At 27.1% G+C, this 19104-nt stretch overlaps 1 protein-coding gene across 6 annotated transcripts in view; it reads right to left on the bottom strand.

The window, feature by feature from the left end:
• Positions 1 to 1477: 1477 nt before the first annotated feature.
• The window catches only part of LOC123298325, a 130136-nt gene continuing 112509 nt past the window's right edge, over positions 1478 to 19104 (bottom strand). For all 6 annotated transcript variants that reach the window (XM_044880296.1, XM_044880297.1, XM_044880298.1 and 3 more), the window contains 2 exons: positions 4961 to 5098; positions 1478 to 2171 (listed from right to left, as the gene is read on the bottom strand). In XM_044880296.1, the coding sequence (XP_044736231.1) occupies positions 1818 to 2171; positions 4961 to 5098 (492 nt within the window). In that variant the 3' untranslated portion in view covers positions 1478 to 1817. The remainder of the gene's footprint in view (positions 2172 to 4960; positions 5099 to 19104) is intronic.

The raw sequence follows: 19104 nt of genomic DNA, 5'->3' as shown, positions 1-19104 counted from the left end.
TACTCCTGGAGGTTTTTTTTAAATAGCAATCCTTACTAAAAGAGCAATGCAATAGTCTGCACTTTGACTCGGGGAGCTACAGACTAAAGACACTACTTGATTTACAGTCGGATAAACTTTAAATAACAATTAATGATTATACTTACCATAGACAATAAATTATAAGGCGGTCAATTGATTGAAGCGCTACCTCGTGAGTCGAGTGAGAACTAAATCTGCAAGTTTCCTTGGTAATGATAGAGATGCTATATCTATAGTATAATATAAATATTTATTATCTATGATACTTACCTTAATACTTACCATTTTTTCAAGGAATATATTCATGTATCCTGGATGATATTTAAATGATAAAATAGGAAGGAGTTATAGTTTTAAGGAATGAATTAATAAAAACAATTATTATTTTTTATATTAATTTAGATCTTTGGTTTAAACTAAAACCCAAGTCTTGTATAATAATATTTTTTTTAAATAAATACAATATTTTTTTAAAATAAACAAAGACAATGATATAACAGGAGACGACAATAGCACACAAACATTAATATTTTTTTGTTTTTCGTTTCTTTTTTTAAATTTTTTTTATTTTAATTTTCATGTTTCACTAATAAAAAATATAACCACTTATTTTTACAACTGTGTTCCATCTATATATATGACATCATTTTAAAAGCTTCTATTATTTTAAAAATTTCTAGTTTTTTTCCAAAAAACAAAAAAAATTTTTAATACTGTAATGGCTCTCATTGTATTATTTCAAAAAAAAAAAAAAAAACAAAAATTTAAGGAACATGGTTTCACCCTTTCCAAAAAAAAACTGAATATTTTTTGTTTTTTATTTTAACAATAAAAATTAAATACATACATATATATATATATATATATTAATATTATATATAGTGTAATATCACAGGCAAGCAAAAAATTAAACTTCCCTCCCTTTTTCATAATGAAAATAAAGTTATTTAGATCATGCGCTGAAGAAATTTACAATTTCAAACAAAATTTGATAGGGAGAGACTTTTTTTCTTTTTTTTTTTTTAAATAAATTATTATTAAAAAGTAAATAGTTTACAAATAAAATTATTCAAGGAAATACTGAACATAGTTTTTAAAAAAATTTTAAAATAAATAAATAATTTAGGGGGGTGGGGGTGTTATTCTAGCTTAAATCATGACGGGGGGAGTAGTTGTACGTTTTTTTCTAGAACAATAAAAGTTTTTTTTTTACAGAAGATTGTATAATTAATATGTAGGAATATTTACAAATATATATATTTTTTTTTGCATTTTTTTACCTTATTTTTTTGTTTAAATAAATTAAATACACAAATTATTAAAAAAATGATTAAATCTGTTTCCGTTTTAGCTTTTCTTCTTGTGCTTTCTCAGTTTTTTTTTTTTTTTCATTTCTTTAAAATATGCTAACAATTAATAATAATATTTTTAAATATATAAATATTTTGAAGGAGACAATGGGTTGGGGAAGGAATTGTTTTTATGGATGAGAAAAAAATGAAGGATTAATATCTTTGTGTATAAAATTTTTACTTTAAGTATATAAATAAAAGTTTTTTTTTTTTTAAATTAAAAAATTGATGATATGGGAATTAGGGATAAATGGGATAACGGTACGATTAATAAAAACAAATAAAGCTTTTTAAAAAATTGAGACACGAATTAGGCAGGATAATCTTTAACGGCACTATATAACGAGACTGTCCAAGGAGTCACACAATACACTCCCTTTCCATAACATAAAAAGTACAACAATGAGATATGACACACTTTTTAACTTCACAACTTCAATCACTTCAATTAGCTTCAAGTGATTTACTTTTTAAATGATTGAGTACTTCGACAGCATATTCAAGTGTATTCATGTAATCACGAAAGATAACCCAATCACGTAAATTACGTTCAGTAGATGATGCAATTTTGCGTAGATCATCGCTCATGATTTCACGTGTTACATCTGGATGTGGTGTAACACCACGTTCCAACATTACGAATTGATATTCACAAAGGGCGGCGTTTACAAAGCCGAATGCTTCTTCGAAGTATTGTGAAAATGGTTCATTTTCCACTTTCATATCGTAGATGAGTTGTTCCAATGCAACAGCGAATACTTGTAAGAATTTGTAAATGTCTTTGAGTGATGTGTCAAACTGTAACAAAAAAAAGAGAAACACCATTAATTTTTATATTCAGAATAGACATTTATTAGAAATTGCGCAATATATGTCTTATACGTCATCATTTAGGGGGTTTTTTAAACCTTTGAAAATGAAATATATACATTCACTGTATCAAATTTTAATCATAAATTTGTTTTTTTGGATCCGCTTCATTTTGCAAAATGTTTCATCACAAAAACTTCAAAAATGGATATTTTTATTTTCGATATCTTACAATTTTATGTTAGAAAGAGTCCTTTCAAAAGATCATTAAGATATCTAATCTTGCATTTCGATAAAAAAATTTCATTTTTTTTGATCAATTGAACCCAAGAAGCACAAAAATGGTACTAAAATTGGCGTCCATCCGTCATGTTAAAGAAATGATTTTTTTAGATATCGATTTACTCAAGAAAATGAGTTTTAAGCTGGGCAAAATAATTCCTAGCGATTTTCGGCAGTTTTTTTCCCTTCAAAACCCAACCAAAAATGTAGAATGAACGCATATATTTTCGACAATGTCGATCAATCTTTTACAGATTCTCGTAGAAACGTTCAAACTTTTTAATTATAGTCTGACGATAAATTTTGTTATTAGTTGAAAGATTCACGATAATTTTCTTCTGCTAAGACGGACAGAGTCAAAAGACGATTATTTATAATTGTGAGTAATAAAATAATTATATAAATTCGATTACTATCCTTGTTAAATTCTATTTAAATTTAAATAAAGTCTGCTACCCCATCAACCTTAATTTGGGCTTCATAAGTTGAATCGCAAAAGTTATTGTTAAAAGGGGGTTGTTGCTCTATCACGAGACAAAAGAAACATTCAGAAATATAAATTAAGAAATATTTTTGTATAAAAAATGTAACCTAATTTAAATTACCCATTAAATTAAGATATAAAGTAGAAAAAAGGAGAGAATTAATGACACTACAAAAACTATTTTTATTTTAAAAACGCCAAAATGGTTATAAAAATTTTTATTACTAATTTTTATTGTATGTAAAACATAAGAGAAAAAGTGTTTTACAAATCACTGTTGTGTTTTTTGTATTTGTGTTTTTTTAAAACAGCCAAATAAAAAAACAGACCACCCAAAACAACATGTCTAGTAGTGTTGTCATCATTATATTACCAATACCGCGCTAAAAAAGAACGTTATTTTTCTTAACCAACTTCACCGTGTGATAAAAAAATATTTGAGTATTCAAGTTTCAATTCTAGACCAGTCAATTGGGGGAAGTGCCGCGGCAGGTTGTTGATGATATAACAAGTAAATATTTTTTGAGTCAATGATCTCAATATTTAATTCAAGAAAAATAAGTATGGCATGTTGAAAAATACATGAATCCTAACTTTCTGTTGCGTAGTAAATAAGCTCCTAAGTAGATTTGGAGCATTTTCTATGTCTGCTAGCATTACGTAACATTTGTTTGGTCATTAGGAAACAAATTTGGCAAGGAGTAGAAACATATTTCAATTTTTACTCATTTCATTTCCCCCCTTCTACTCTATCACGAAAATGGCCGCTCTGCCATACATATGTCCAATGAGAGAAAAGGCTCCACATTGACTAAGGAACTTATTTACGAGAGAAAATTAGAATTCATGGATTTTTTAGAATATTACACATTTTTACTTGCTACCAAGTAAATTCGCTTTACTCAAATCTTATTTGGCCACTATATAAGCAGTGAAAAGTTTTGAAAAATACAATATTATGTGAACTTCCAGTAGCCTTAATTATTCAGAATTTCCATATTAATAAGATTTTAAATATATCCAACAGAAACGATTTCTGGTGTGATTTCCAATTATCAATTCCCTTATCGACTGGTCTATTTCACTATAAATATCACATAGAGGTACTTCTTGCTTTACATGTGATTCATAACATTGGTATGGTTCAACTTTTTTTTTGTAAAGACTAATAATAATTATTGAATTTGGATGATAACGAAGTAATAACACCGCACTCCAAGACAGTATTTTTTTTTATCAGTCAAACACAAAATATATTGTAGCTTTTATTTTAAATAATTAACTATACAACAACAAAAACTGTTATTTAAATACTATTAGAAAAACAGACTTGTATTTCATCAGGTTTCTAGCATTCAGATTTATTTTGAACCCCCGAATTAAAAATAGGGGTATATAAGTTTGACTGCTATGTGAATACATTTTTTTTTCATTCGAAAGGTAATTTAACGGAAAGTGTTCTTAGCTATGTTTCAATTGCGAGATTAAGGTTTCGTACCCGAAAAAACTAAAAATTTGGCAATGATCTTCAAAATTTATTCAATTTGAAAAAGCCCTGACATACAATTTTAAAATATAAATAGTTACTATAGAAATGAATGGTCAATTAAACCTGGCTCAATTCATTTCGAAAAGTAAAATGGTAAAATAATTAGGTAATAAACAATAATTCAAAAGAACAAAGTCAACTCAAGTATTTCAATTTCAGATTGTCAAAAATTTGTCTCAAAAAATGATAGCTCTCTAAGTATCCTTTTCATCTCATCTGATGTTCTTGATGACCATCACTTTGATATTGATTTAAGAAGGAGTACTGTAAGTTTAAAGTGTTTATCTGTGCGTCTGTGTGTTTCTCAGTGGCATCGTAGCCCCTAAACGGTCGAACCAACTTGTTTGAGAACATTTTATAGCTAAGTTTCCAATAATCGGTTTACAAGGAATAAATCGAATTTGTTGGGGTTTTTTTAAATTTTGTGAATTTCACTTGTTAAAGTATATATAGAAAACTCACCTCAAGATTTGCAAGATGTTCTTCGGGTGTACCTTCACCTAAACTTTTGTCGATTTTTGGTAGCCAATTTTCATAATTGATTGATGTTTTCCATGCATTATGATGATCATTAAAGTCAACATGAAATGTATGTTTTACCTGAAACAAACAAAAAAGGATTTTTATTATAAATGCCTATTTACTAATCATCTTAAAATCTATTCGGTCTTTGAATAGAATGGAAAATAAATGCTCAATTAATCTCAAATTAATCAATAAACTCATGCTTATAGAAAATTATAAACTATACAGTACCCAGTTGTCTTTTCCACTTTATTTCATTAAATTAAAAAAATCAAATTAGGCTAAAATTATCTGTTTACATTATTTGAGAGTGTATGAATAATTATATATATATAAAAAATATTGGACAAGAAAAAGCAATGTTTATAATAATTTAAACATTTAATTATTAAATTGGCGCTTAAATGCTCTTTTCGTGTTTAATAATAGCAAAATACCTAGTAAAAATATAAACAATGTAGTAATAAACAAAACCAGAATCACATGCTTTTTAAATAATCGTTAACAGTTAAGTTTAGTTTTAAATATATGGTAATTATTTAATTTAAAATTATAACATTTTGTATCTATGTTACAATTTCAGCAACAATTTGTGGTTTAAACATTTTATTAAATTTTTAATATTTGATCTGATAGACAAGCAAGGTTATTTAACTTATAAATTAATACTAATATTATTATTTATTATTTTCACTATTTCAACTCTGTAGGTAATAATACAAGAACCTTATTTGTAATAGATATTATGAATCTTATGGTGAATGTCCAATTCGATAATCGGAACTCATAATCTACATTAAATATATAAATAGATATTGATTTTTTGTTTGTTTGGAATGGATAAGCTCAAAAACTACTGGACCGATTCTATGAATTCTTTCACCTATAGAAATTTACATTATTAGCAAGTAAAATGGGCCCCGTGTTATTTTTAATTTATGAACAAATGTGAAAATAAGTAAGAGATAATTTTTTAGTTTTTTTAGTAATTGGAGGTAAGAGATCGTTGCGTTCGGGCGGGTGAAGAGTTTCAATTATTGAACTTTTCCGATAATCATGACTTATACACTTTTATTTACATAGAACAAACAATGTAGTGTTACGAATAGTTCGTGTAATAAAAAAATCATACACAAACCAGTAAAATGTTACAACGTCCTTACAGTTAATTAATGGAACATTCAATCGAACCCTCGATTTGTATTATATTCTCACACTTATCGTTTAGTGAATTTCACATGAACTCAGTGTGAGTACTCACACAAATACGATGTAAAATCGTATAAAATCGTATTTAACCCGTCAGTACTCGCATCAACCGTTGGATAATCCTTGGTCTCGTGACGAGACACTTACTGATGCGTTAAACATTTTTTAGCTTTGTAAATCATAACCTCTACATAATTTTATATAAATTTATTTATTAAAGCACTCAGCTAATTAAAAATAGTTTGATTACGTGATTATTGAATGATATTTGAGAGTGAAAATATTAGAGCAAGGAAATAATCCAAATAATTAAATTCAGTTTAACTAATTTCATATTTCTAACACAAGTTTTTAATAATTTAATTTTCTGAGTACGACTTATATTAAACTAGCGAAAGTACACGAACAGGCCCGAAAAATTTCGCCACGAAGTAATTTTTTTTTCTTGCGCGTTTACTCTCTTGATGAGGGGGAATCTCACAATTTCTGAAGGACTTGAAAAAAGTTTATTAAAAGTAGATAAAATTATACGAAAATGCTCATAACAGGAGTGCTGGCTAGTTAATGTTTGTGTACAAGAAAAAATCCAAACATTAATTTACATATTATCATAATTAATTGATCTATTTTATTAATATAAATATTAAAAAAAAAAATATTAATTAAATTCTTTGAAATAATAAAAACATCAAATTATCATAATATTAAAACTATTACGCGTGCCTCTCAACAACAACCTTACAACTAAAATAACGTACGTTAAAATATTACAGAGAATTATAAAAAAAAAAAAAAAACAATGTTAATAAATTCATTTGAAAAATGATTTTATAATTGCATTTTGAATTAATTAGTGTGCTTCAGTATAAAGTTACAATTTGTAATTTGTTTTAATATAATGTTTTGACCGTTGCGTTGCTGTGTTTACAAATCATGAGAATTCATCGCAGTAGGTAGGAACACCAAGCAGAGAATATAATATATCCAATTAAATAATTATTTAGTTAGTAGTTTTCCCATCTTCTTAAATGAATCATCATAATTTTTTTTTATTCTATTCGAATTATGCTTTAATGTTTTCGTAGTAAAATATTATTAATTTTATGGAATAAAAAGTAACTCACATTGTTTACATGTTTTCAACTGTTTTTAAAATAAATTTAGAGCCAGTGGAATGATTTCGAAAAATAGTTAATTTGACCCAAAGCCAAGTTACTAATTTGATGAATTTCTATTACTACAGATTTAAAAAACGTGAATGCAAATTTACAAGTAAACGCAAACAATTGACTGAGTTAATTATTGAAATACCATGTATAGACAGTGTTGATTACTCTGTCCCATTACACATACAAACATGTCACACGTATATAACTGACATTTCCATATATACCATTTGCGCATAATTTGCACTCTCACGGGTAAACAATGATGTTTACGAAAAAATGTTTCAAACAAAAAGTTGTTTATTTTTTTATACGGAACATTTTTTTGTAATTAAACTTTTATTCTATCTCTAACGGTTTACAAGATGGCCCAATTGACCTATGTTGCTCATTTACGAAATCGATCTCATTTTAATTCAGCTGGATATCTCTTTTCGTTTTTGAGTTATCGTGATGACAAACGGACAGACAGACAGGCAGACAACCGGAAATGGACTAATTAGGTGATTTTATGAACACCTATACCAAGATTTTGGTCGTAGCATCAATATTTTTAAGCGTTACAAACTTGGAATTAAATCTAATATTTCATATATACATGGTATAAAAATTATTTCAAGCCAAAAACTGGACGAAGTGAACTAGAAACAAAAGAAATAATCACTGAAACGAATAATATCTATAATAACATCCGTTTTTTTCTATATAAACCGTATTCTTATTTTTTTTTTAATATTCAATATATATAATTAACACCTAATAAAAAAGATTTTTAATATAGAAAAAAAGCCGCATCTTTAAAATACCGACCGCGATACAACCAATTTATTATAATAAAATTAAATTTTAATAAATTAAATCATTTTTGTTATGTTGTTTAAATTGTTTACACCGTGCAACAACCTATTATTAACTTTTTTTTTTTATAGAACAAAAATATTTCTCAATATCACACAAAAATATAAACAAATAACAAAATCTATTGCCACACCGTGATTAAAGGATACCGATTTATTTGTGTTTTTAAAATCGGTATATCCTTTAAAACGATGTTCAATTATTATTATTATTTATTTATTTATTATATTGATTTTCAATAATATTTTTTAAAGATATTTGAAAATTCTTAGAATGTCACGAATCAAATTTCAATTCTAGGATAAATTAGCTTTTAATTTAATTTACAATTTCCAGAAATTAGAGAGACCATCAAAAACATCTAATAAATTGATTAAAAACTGATTGAACTATTTTTTATTACAAAAAGATTCGATAGACGATTGATAAAAATGGTGGAGGTACAGGGAAGATTGAGATGAATATATTTATAAGTTATTATTTCACTGCGTTTCCACCATAAAAATATAAAAAATATAAATTTGAAATAAATTTTTTAGAGAAAAGAAGTTGTGAATATTTTATTATGATCTAGTAGATACACAAACCTAATTTCTTAATCATAGATTCAAACCAAAATAATTATGACTTAATATAAAACATATGATAAGCATAAACATTGAACGCAATTATACTAAAATAAACCGCACGATTCATTTGAATAATTGATATACACATAACAATAAACCTAGTATAAATTTGATGGTCATATTTATAAAAATTTGTTAATGCCTTCCTAGTATTAATATTGTGGTTTGTTGACAAGCATTTTGCTCTAGAAATGGATGAGTCAACGATCTGCACTAAACTCACTGATACACTATAGGTACTCATGAAATATAAAACTACAATATTATTTTTAACCTAAAAATTCCCATCAAAGCTCATTATTACATCTTAAAAGCACTATCACTACATAGTATTATAAAATAAAGTTGTTTCACGCAATTTGTCCCTATGTATGCTTAAATATTTAAAACTACGCAACGGATTTAGATGAGATATTTTTTAATAGATAGAGTGACTCAAGAGAAAGGTTTATATGTATAATACATGCATCATATAGTAGAGAAACACTGATAATTTGAGACGTTTCTAATATGATTTCGTAAATAAGCACATTTTTTGTATATAAAGACATTCTAGGAACGTCCTTAAGCTAGACAGTAGAGAAAATTTAGTTTTTAATTCCATGAGAAACACTGCGCAACAGAATACTTAGCCTGCGTATCTATAATAAGCCGTTAGAAATAGAAGTATTTATAATCAAGAAAATTATTCAAAAACATTTTCTTACTAATAAAGCCACTGCCATAAAGTCATCCCACCGAGTGACAGCCACCAGACAGAATTCTAAGAAATAACACAATGACGTTTTTATATTTAGTATAGCTAATGAAGCAGGAAGACGACGAAATCCTAGAATTTATAATTACACGTCGAAGTGATAAGAGAGGTGCGCTTTCTCCCCCTGGAGGTTGAACAGAGTAAGGAGGTGGTCCAAGCCACCAAAAATTAAAATCTATGTGATTAATAAAAATAAGTTTCAAAAAAATATTCTGTCTGTGTTCGTTTTTCGAAATAATGTTTCCAAAAGAAGTTGCTTTTTAAAACAAAATACGAAAGATTCGATATAAATCCGTAATGACGCAATCAATAAATAACTTGGATCAAAATTGGCTGTTGTAACATTCCACCAGTTTTGATTAAAACTCCCGACATCTAATAAAAATATCTAGGGGGTTTTCCTTCGTCAGCTAGACTAAATTATCTGTCTAGTAATATTGTAAAAATTTATTAATGACTTGTTCAGAGGTCTACGTGTCATCGAAGAAATTATGTTTTTGAAAGGTAATTAAAATAATATCTGATATAGTGGAAAATGAATTATTAGACAAAAATTTTATTTCATATGAAAAAAATTATTGGTCCTGTAAAAGACAAGAATAGACTACGAATTGTATTTTCTCGGAAAAGGAAGATAATATTTAAATATTCGACATACACAACAATATAGAAATCCATCTTGACGACAAATTTAGTTACTATTTGTTTATCTTTTTCGTACCACGGGAAAAATATGTTTGGTAATTTTTACAGAATGTACAGAGAGAGAGATCACGTATTTTTTGTACTTTTGAAGATTTTTAAATAATGTTTAATAAAATAGTAAGAGATTATCACATCTAGTGTTAACCGTTCGACAATCTATAGTCGCACGATGAGAAATTGACTCACGTGTTCGGCACATGCGTCAAATATTCTTTAACTTTGTAAATCACAACCTCTACATAATTAATGTGATTACGTGATTATTGAATGATGTTTGAGAGTGAAAACATTGGAGCAGAGAAATAATCTAAATAATTAAATTCATTTTAACTAATTTTAAATTAACGAAAGTACACGAACAGGTCCGAAAATTTCCGAAGTTAATATTTTTTTCTTACATCTTTATTCTCGTGATGAGAGAAATTCTCACAAATTCTGGAAGACTTGGAAAAAAAATTGATTTTTAAAAACTGCAGATAAGTTGACAAAATCTGTAATTCGAAAATAGATAAAAGTATATGAAGACAGAAAAAGTTGCAAGCTCATATGCATACCATTTGAAAAATAAAAGCTATTTATCTCATAACGCAAGTATTAACGGGTTAAACTTTCCAAAATTCGATGTTTAAATCAGGCTTGGGCGAGCTATTTTAAGTCGAAGTCACCATTGTTATAGCTTTATTGTGTGACCTAAGCTTTATTGCGAGTCTCTTTATCCAAGTCCACTTTGCTCATATAGGAAGCGAGATGAGTATACGACTTTTCTAACTGTCTCAGCTTCTATAATAGTAATGAGATAGGTAGGAGAAAAATTTAGGTTGTCACTGGTTAGGTTGTTATTGTCTAACTCGTATTTTAGGTAAGAAGTTTGAGGGATCTTGTAAGTACCGTTTGCCCTTGTCTGGTTTAAATGTGTGGACAATTAGAAAAAAACAATGAAAGATTAGTTATCAATTTTCGAAAACAATATATACTGCAAAGGTACTGCACCAGCTCTAGTAAATAAAACTCTATGGAAAATATGTGGGATTATTATTAAATAATAATTCGCATGAAATTGTTTTGTTTTTAAAGGTACAACATAATCGCATGATTTCATGCTAGAATGTGATGATACAAACCCGTTTCAAAAAAAGTTACTACCAGATAAAAAATATTTTTGTCAGGTGTTACAAAATGGTCAAGAAATAAAATTTGATACCACATAATATATATCGACCAAACAGTTTTTTTAATTTTTTTTTTGCTAAGTTGCTAATTTGACACATTCCATTTAGTAATGTCATTCAAAAGATTTTTTTTTTAAACATATGGAGAGGAACGTAGTTTAACGATTTCATTCATTCAGAAGTTTAAAAGATTATTTCTGATGACATAACATATTTGTAAAATAATAAACAAAGTATAAAATGTTTTTATTTTAAGCAAAATTCCCCTTTGCAAATTCTTTGCTTTGAATGAGAACTAGAATACTATATGTGTGTATGTTATTTTGGTTTCAATTACGGAAATGAAGTCCAAAATATGTTATTGTATTCCACGAAATTATATGGGTAAAATTAATTGACTACTCGGAACAAATTGCTCATACCTGGATGTCAATTTTTGTAAGCGGTGTGACTAAACTAAAACGGTAAAACTAAACTAAAAAAAAAAGTAAAAATATATATAGATTGCACTGTTACATTATACATACATACATGTCACACATACATAACTGATATTCCCATATAATACATAATATACATTTTACGCCTAATTTGCGCCCTACGGGTAAACAGGCATGTATACAAAAAAAAATTTCGAACAAAAGTTGTTATTTTTTTTATAAGAAACATTTTTTACATTTAAACTTTTGCTCTACCTCTAACGGTTTACAAGATGAGTCATACGGATCTAAAATCCAAATGATCTATGTTGCTCATTTACAAACTCGAACTCACTTTTTACGTCCTAAGCACGCTATAAAAATTTGAGCTTGATATCTCTTTTCATTTTTTAGTTATCGTGATTACAGACGGACAACAGGAAATGTACTAATTAGGTGATTTTATGAACACGTTTACCAAAATTTTGTTCGTAACATCAATATTTTCAAGCGTTACAAACTTGGAACTAAACCTAATATTTCATATATACATGAAATAGAAACTGGCGTTTTTCAATTTCCACAAAACTTTAAAACTGACAGCCTAAATATTTTCTATTTTGAGTGCAATAAAATTTTTATAATTTTGAAAAAAATTTTTTTTTTTTTGTAAACAGTTTTTTTAACGCACGTTTTAGAAACAATATACTATCAACGATCTAATGTCGGTGTTTAATTTTCAAAAAGACAAATATTGACCGCCCTGTTCGAATGTATACTTTTCGAAATGTTATATCGATAAATCAAGTTCACGTAAATTCGACGTATCTATTGAATTTTAATTGTATTCAATATGTCCATTGGTGGTCCAATTTATAATAAGTAAAAGGTACTTAATCAACAATTTTTTTTATATGAAAAATCGTTATTATTTCTAAATCGGAGACTTTCTGTGATCAGGATATGATAAATTTTTTAAGAGACGAGTTAACGATTGAGTTATGTTTTAATTTTAATGATAATAAAATCTTACTTCACCTTAAATATATTTTCACACATTCTATAGACGTTCCCGAAAACTCACTTTTTCTTAGGATTATCTTTAAATCGGGTATATACATATCCTCATTAACTCCATTTTTAAGCAGGTAAATTTTTGATACCTTTTACGGTGTATTTTACTGTTAATTTTCGTCTAATTTTCCCAAAGTCTTACAGAATCGACCTTCAAAATGTAAAATGTAAATCTGAAATATTTTCATAAATTCATTTTTTTTTTATTTCTGTGAATAATTCAGACAAATTAATTTATGCTCAGACAGATAATTCAATCGTCTAATAGAATTATTTTTAAATTAAAATGTTTTCATCTTGAATAAAAGTCAAATCTATTCATAAATTTATTAATAATTAATAATTATTATGTAATTAATATAAAATGAATATCATTAAAAATGATATTTATTAATATAATAAATTGTATAATAATATTAAAAATAAACAGTGAACTAACTAATAAATAAATGCTTAATCAGCTTACTGACAATACCACACCACCCGGAGCTGAGATATGTGATGAAAGAAACCAAACTTTAGGGTAAAGTTGTATAAAAGATATAATCGAATGTTTGTTTATATTACAGGTTATAAAGAAGCTAGTTACTCGTGTCCAAAATGCACTAAATTACAAGAGTTATTTTATTATTTAAATTAAGTTCAATATATCACGTACTGAATGTTAATTCACAAAATGTTTACAAAAATAGGCGGAGGAAGTGCATCCATTTTAAGAAAAGTCGGTTTAGACTACATCTCCATAACTGTGCAGACCAAAAATGGTAATAAGCTTTATTGTAGATAATTAAATTACCTACTTTTTTTGTAAATTAATTTTTTTTTTTAATCACAAACCGTTTAGGACTATGACGGTATACTTATTGACTATTTGACCGGTATGACTTCTAATATTTGTTTAAGCAAAAAAATGATAATAACTTAACTTTTAAATTTAAAAATTTCCTAAAACATTTACTTTACAAATTTTCTTCTAAAATTCATATTTATGAATATATATAACGCGTTTAATGTTGCAACCATCGGTTGCAAGATTAACAAAAAAGAAGTAAAAATAGCGCAATGATAAAAAATATAAAAAAAATTTAAAAAATCAAATTAAACAAAAAAGATTTTCGAAAAATACCCCAAACTAGCACATATACCTTACAATTGAGTTGCGATTAATAATGCTTATTGAAAATAAAATAAATTTAATATCCTACTATCAACATTTATTAAAAATAAATATACATTTGATAGACACACAGAAGATACATATATTTATACGTATTAGTTATTAGCTATGATGATGATCTCCGATGACGAATGATTCAATCATATTCATAATGACTGAGTTGAGTAGTAAGAAGAGGCAAAACTTCAATCTATCTAAACAAATATACTGGAAGTGTTTATAAGATTATAAAAACAACATCTTATTAACGGCTTAGTTAATAAGTCTGTTTTAACTTACTGGAAATATTCAAGTATTTTTGGTGAAGAGGTTACACAAAACGAAGACATCGGTAAGTATACCACGCAACAAGGGTACCAATCTCATTTACTTCTTTTTAGTTCACGGCACTTCCACCATAATATTGTTTACACATACTGATTTACTGAAGTAATACAACTATTTAGATAACCAAATTTTACTCTTTCTAAAATATCGCATGTCGATAGAAATACCTTGAACAATTCTAAAATACTTGTGGGCACGGGTTACTCTTTTTACTCAGTAAGCTCTCCAGGTAATTTTCGTATTCTTCAATGAAAGTAAACAAGATAGGTATTCTCTGAGGTGAGACTCACTCAGTTTAAGTACAGAATATCCTACAAATTATTTTTTTTTTTAAATTAAAACATTTATCTGGGAAAAAATATAATAATGTAATATAAGTTTAATTCTTTTTATAGACTGAAAAGTAATGGTCTTTTCCATTATTAAAAACCATAACAAAATAAAACTTACTTTTTACTTTTTCAATTCAAAGTAACACTCGAAGAAATTCAGAGATGAACCAATTCCCGAAAATCCCCAAAATATTCTTCTTACACGTATTTTAGATACAGAAGTCTGAGGGACTTCTCTAAGCCACGTTTGCACAAGCCTGGTTTAGATTCTAAACAGGTAACACTCTGTACTTAAACTATTTTAAACAATTTGGAATGTGCCTTTCTTGTTAAAAGCCATAAAGAGTAAACCAAAGTCAAAGCCTGCCCAGCTATGTTCTATAAGTTAAAACCGACCCAAATTAAATATAAAGATTATAAATATTTTATAGTTGTATGTTGTTGCTGTATATACCACCAGTATTGCAGTGAAAGTGTGGGAGTTTTTAATCATTTATAAATTTATAATAAACATATTTTATATTTTTATCTCTAAGGCCATAACATTCACAGACTGTATGTCGCCGTTGTGCGAACAAACTTCGTATACATACATTCATATAATATATATACTTACATATACATATAGCTTAGACACACACCTGGTTCATATACTTAACTGTGTAAGTAAATGAGATGATGGCTTATTAGTATGATCTCTAATTTCATGATAAAGAATTAACACTAAGTAGATATTATTTTTTTATATTTATTTTTAATAAATTACGCAGAATTGAATTAATTTATTATATAGATATACTGTTTTAAATATTCAGCGGATTCTTCCATCATTAATAGGTAATCAAAGAAGTTTCCCGTTAATCTACAAAACTTTTTGAGGATATTTTGGTGGTTTAAAAATGAAACAAATAATTTACTATGAAGTAAGACGTTCTGATATGAATCCTTTCGATCGTATGGAGTATGTGAAATTAAAGTGCATCAAGATCCGAAGCTAGATAACCATGACGTGCAAAATTATGGGTTTAATCATGTTAGGTTGAAAGTTGAAACGGTTAAAACCGGTTGGAATAACCAATTGGGAGAGTAACTTATTAATAGCTAGCTGTGAACTACCCGCTTTCTGAGCAACATCCCCACTTTTACCTCCTCCAGCATATCTCTTTTCGTAGGAGTTACAGGTTTGTAATGTACAAGTCATGCTCTTTTATTTGATATCACACTTTACATTGGAAAATATTCGATTACACATCCCCATTTTCTCGCTCCACCTTTCCACCCCGTGAAGGTTTAAAATAGACACAAACAATCCTCGAAGATGGTTTATTATCTTGTCAATATTTGACCTTAATCGATGCAGACTTTTTAAGTTTTTAAAGCACATCCCTTTCGACTCCTATTTCAACCCCTTACTCTACTATTACATGCATGTATTATACATTTATCTTGAAACAATATTAGAGAAAACCGCATCAAAATCCGTTGCGTAGTTTTAAAGATCTAAGCATACATAGCGATTAGAAACAGACAGACGGATTAATACACTTCCATTTATTGTAGTTAAAAGAGGCTGTTTTTTTTTTGAGATTGATAGCTCACGACAGAGAAACGCTTGGAAAATGTTGAAAATTCTTATTTTTATGAATTATCTTTATGAAAGTATATGAAATAATTTTTTTATAATTTCAATAAATGGCACTGTTATCAATTTAAGGATATGTAAAATAAACCAAAGACAGTTGAATACTAGGGATACGCAAATATTATTGGCTTATAATTAATATTTTATTTGTTTTATTTTTATTAAAAGTTGTGGATATCCAAAAGAATATCCATGACAAAGAGGTGGCATTTTCCGAAACATACACCAAAATTTACTATTTTCTACTAATATAATACAGCGTCTGTACAAAAAATACACATATATCAAACTATCTGTAACGTAAAAATGAGCCGATTTTGAGTTGGATCTAGGTATAAATTTTGAGACCGTTCAAATGAAACATTCAACTTTCGGTAAAAAAATATTATAAGTTAAAAGAAATTAAAAACAATATTTTTATAATTGAAATTATTTAAAAATGATTAATGAAATTATTTCTTTATTTATTTCAAAAAAGAATAAAAATATAATTATGATTATTATAAATAATATAGCTCTATCCTTATTATATCCGGTGAAAACGTGTTTGTCTGGTGATGGGTTTTCCGACATCTTTAATAAAGGTACAGCACTGTATATAATATGCAATAATAATAAGTGAATATTATAATAAATACTATAAAATATTAAATATAAATATGTTTACGCGCCTATATGTTAAGCGGAAGCTCCAACCGATTGCCAGACTCTTAAGGTATGTTGTGTTGTATTTTTTTTTAACATAATCACAATGATTATTGATTTGTATAAATACAATACCAATCAGAGACGTATCATTTTCCTTTCAAAACATTCATTCTAACTTTGGAAAATAAATTACATATTGATTTGAACCTTCAGTAAAGGTTTATTACTTTCTAACATTTAAATAATCTTGGGAAAAATTATAGGGTTTTTTTCAAATAAATTAATTAAAGTTTCTTAAAAAGGAATCCAAAATTTATACAATTTTTCTTGCTTTTTTTGTGCCAATTCACACTTTCGAGACACCCAAAGAAGTTAAACGTGCGTTGTTCGAGATGTAGTTTTCTTCATACTTTATCAACTGAAATTTTACGATTTTTTTTTATTCGTTATTTTTTTTAATGTAGAAATCTCAGAGAAGTTAATAATTATTTGTAAAATCATCTTTCAAGTAAATACCTCTCTGTATTATATTTTATAGCTACGTCCGGACACATTCAATTGTTTTCGTCGGTAATAGACATGCGTTGCTGTTTATTTTTTTATATATATATTTTTTTCTGTGCAATAATAAAAAATTTTAAACATTTTACTGTCTATTCAATATTTTTTTAATACATTTCTTTTCGATTTTTTTTTTTAAATACTCGAATCTCAAATATTACTTATATTCAATTAAGTCAAGAACGACATAGTATTTTAATTTCCAAAAAAAGTTTAAATTACCGTTAATATGAAAGTTTGAATACTCCAATTTTTCTGTCTGCTATGTCATCATCACTCCCAAATATTTTCTATTAATCGTTATTAATATTAATTATCATTACATTTATCAAAAATTTGCTCTAAATAATTAGAAATAATAACTTTTGCTAATTGTATATTATATTTATCTACCGAAAAGTGATTTTTTACAGATATCTATGAATCAATGTCGTTATTTGCGGCAAAATTATAAATCGTAAAATTAGTTTAGTAACGAGGTACAGACATCTTTAGATATTTCATATTTTTAATTTGAATATGTGTGTAAATTATTAATATGCATAAAATTATAATAAATATAAGTATGAATGCATTTTTATGAATGAATTTTACTACTATTAAAAACGAACACAAATGCATAAGGTATTATACATACTTTATTTTAATAGTATAGGTGTAAGAATTGTGCATATACATTATCAGTCCAGTCACCAAATGCATGGGTAATAATACTTATATGTACACTTTGAGTTAGACATGTAGTATATAACAACACTTGCTTCTATAGTTCATGTGATATTAGTATTATTTATACCGGATTGAAAATCAATCAGTTACTTGTAAAAACTTTGGACGGTTAAATATGTTAAAAATTCTAGAACTGTCCGGGAAGATACGATAGACACATCTTTTAAATCGGAAAAGTTTTGTCGTAGTTATAATAATTTTGAAAAAGAATGTAAACATATTTAAAAATAACTTTAAAAATGGAACACGTTTCATTTACACACTATATTTTTAAAGTGAAAACTTCTTTAGCGACGTTAGGCACTTTTTGATAGTGGAAAATGTTATGGGTTCGCGTTACCGACATGCTGTTCGTGCTTATAGTAGTATATCTGTAGCTATACATCTGACGAATTGTGTAACATTAGTGCTGGGTATATAACAAGTGCATTGAAATTTATGTAAATACAAATACTATCCACAAATCATATGATTGTATATTAATTGTTATTTCAATTGAAGTGTATTTATATTTTTTCATAATCTTGTACAGCCCGTAATATATTTAAATAATAAAAAACCATATAAATATGCATATAATTGTAGCTCGGAGTGTCAATAGATGTGAAAACCAGATTGATGTTGATAATTTTAATTCAAATATTATGAAATTTCACATTTTTATACTAAAACTTCTAAG

This window comes from Chrysoperla carnea, chromosome 4 (assembly GCF_905475395.1).
Source record: "Chrysoperla carnea chromosome 4, inChrCarn1.1, whole genome shotgun sequence".
In the NCBI taxonomy this organism is placed as follows: domain Eukaryota; kingdom Metazoa; phylum Arthropoda; class Insecta; order Neuroptera; family Chrysopidae; genus Chrysoperla; species Chrysoperla carnea.
This window is presented reverse-complemented; position numbering and strand designations above follow the sequence as displayed.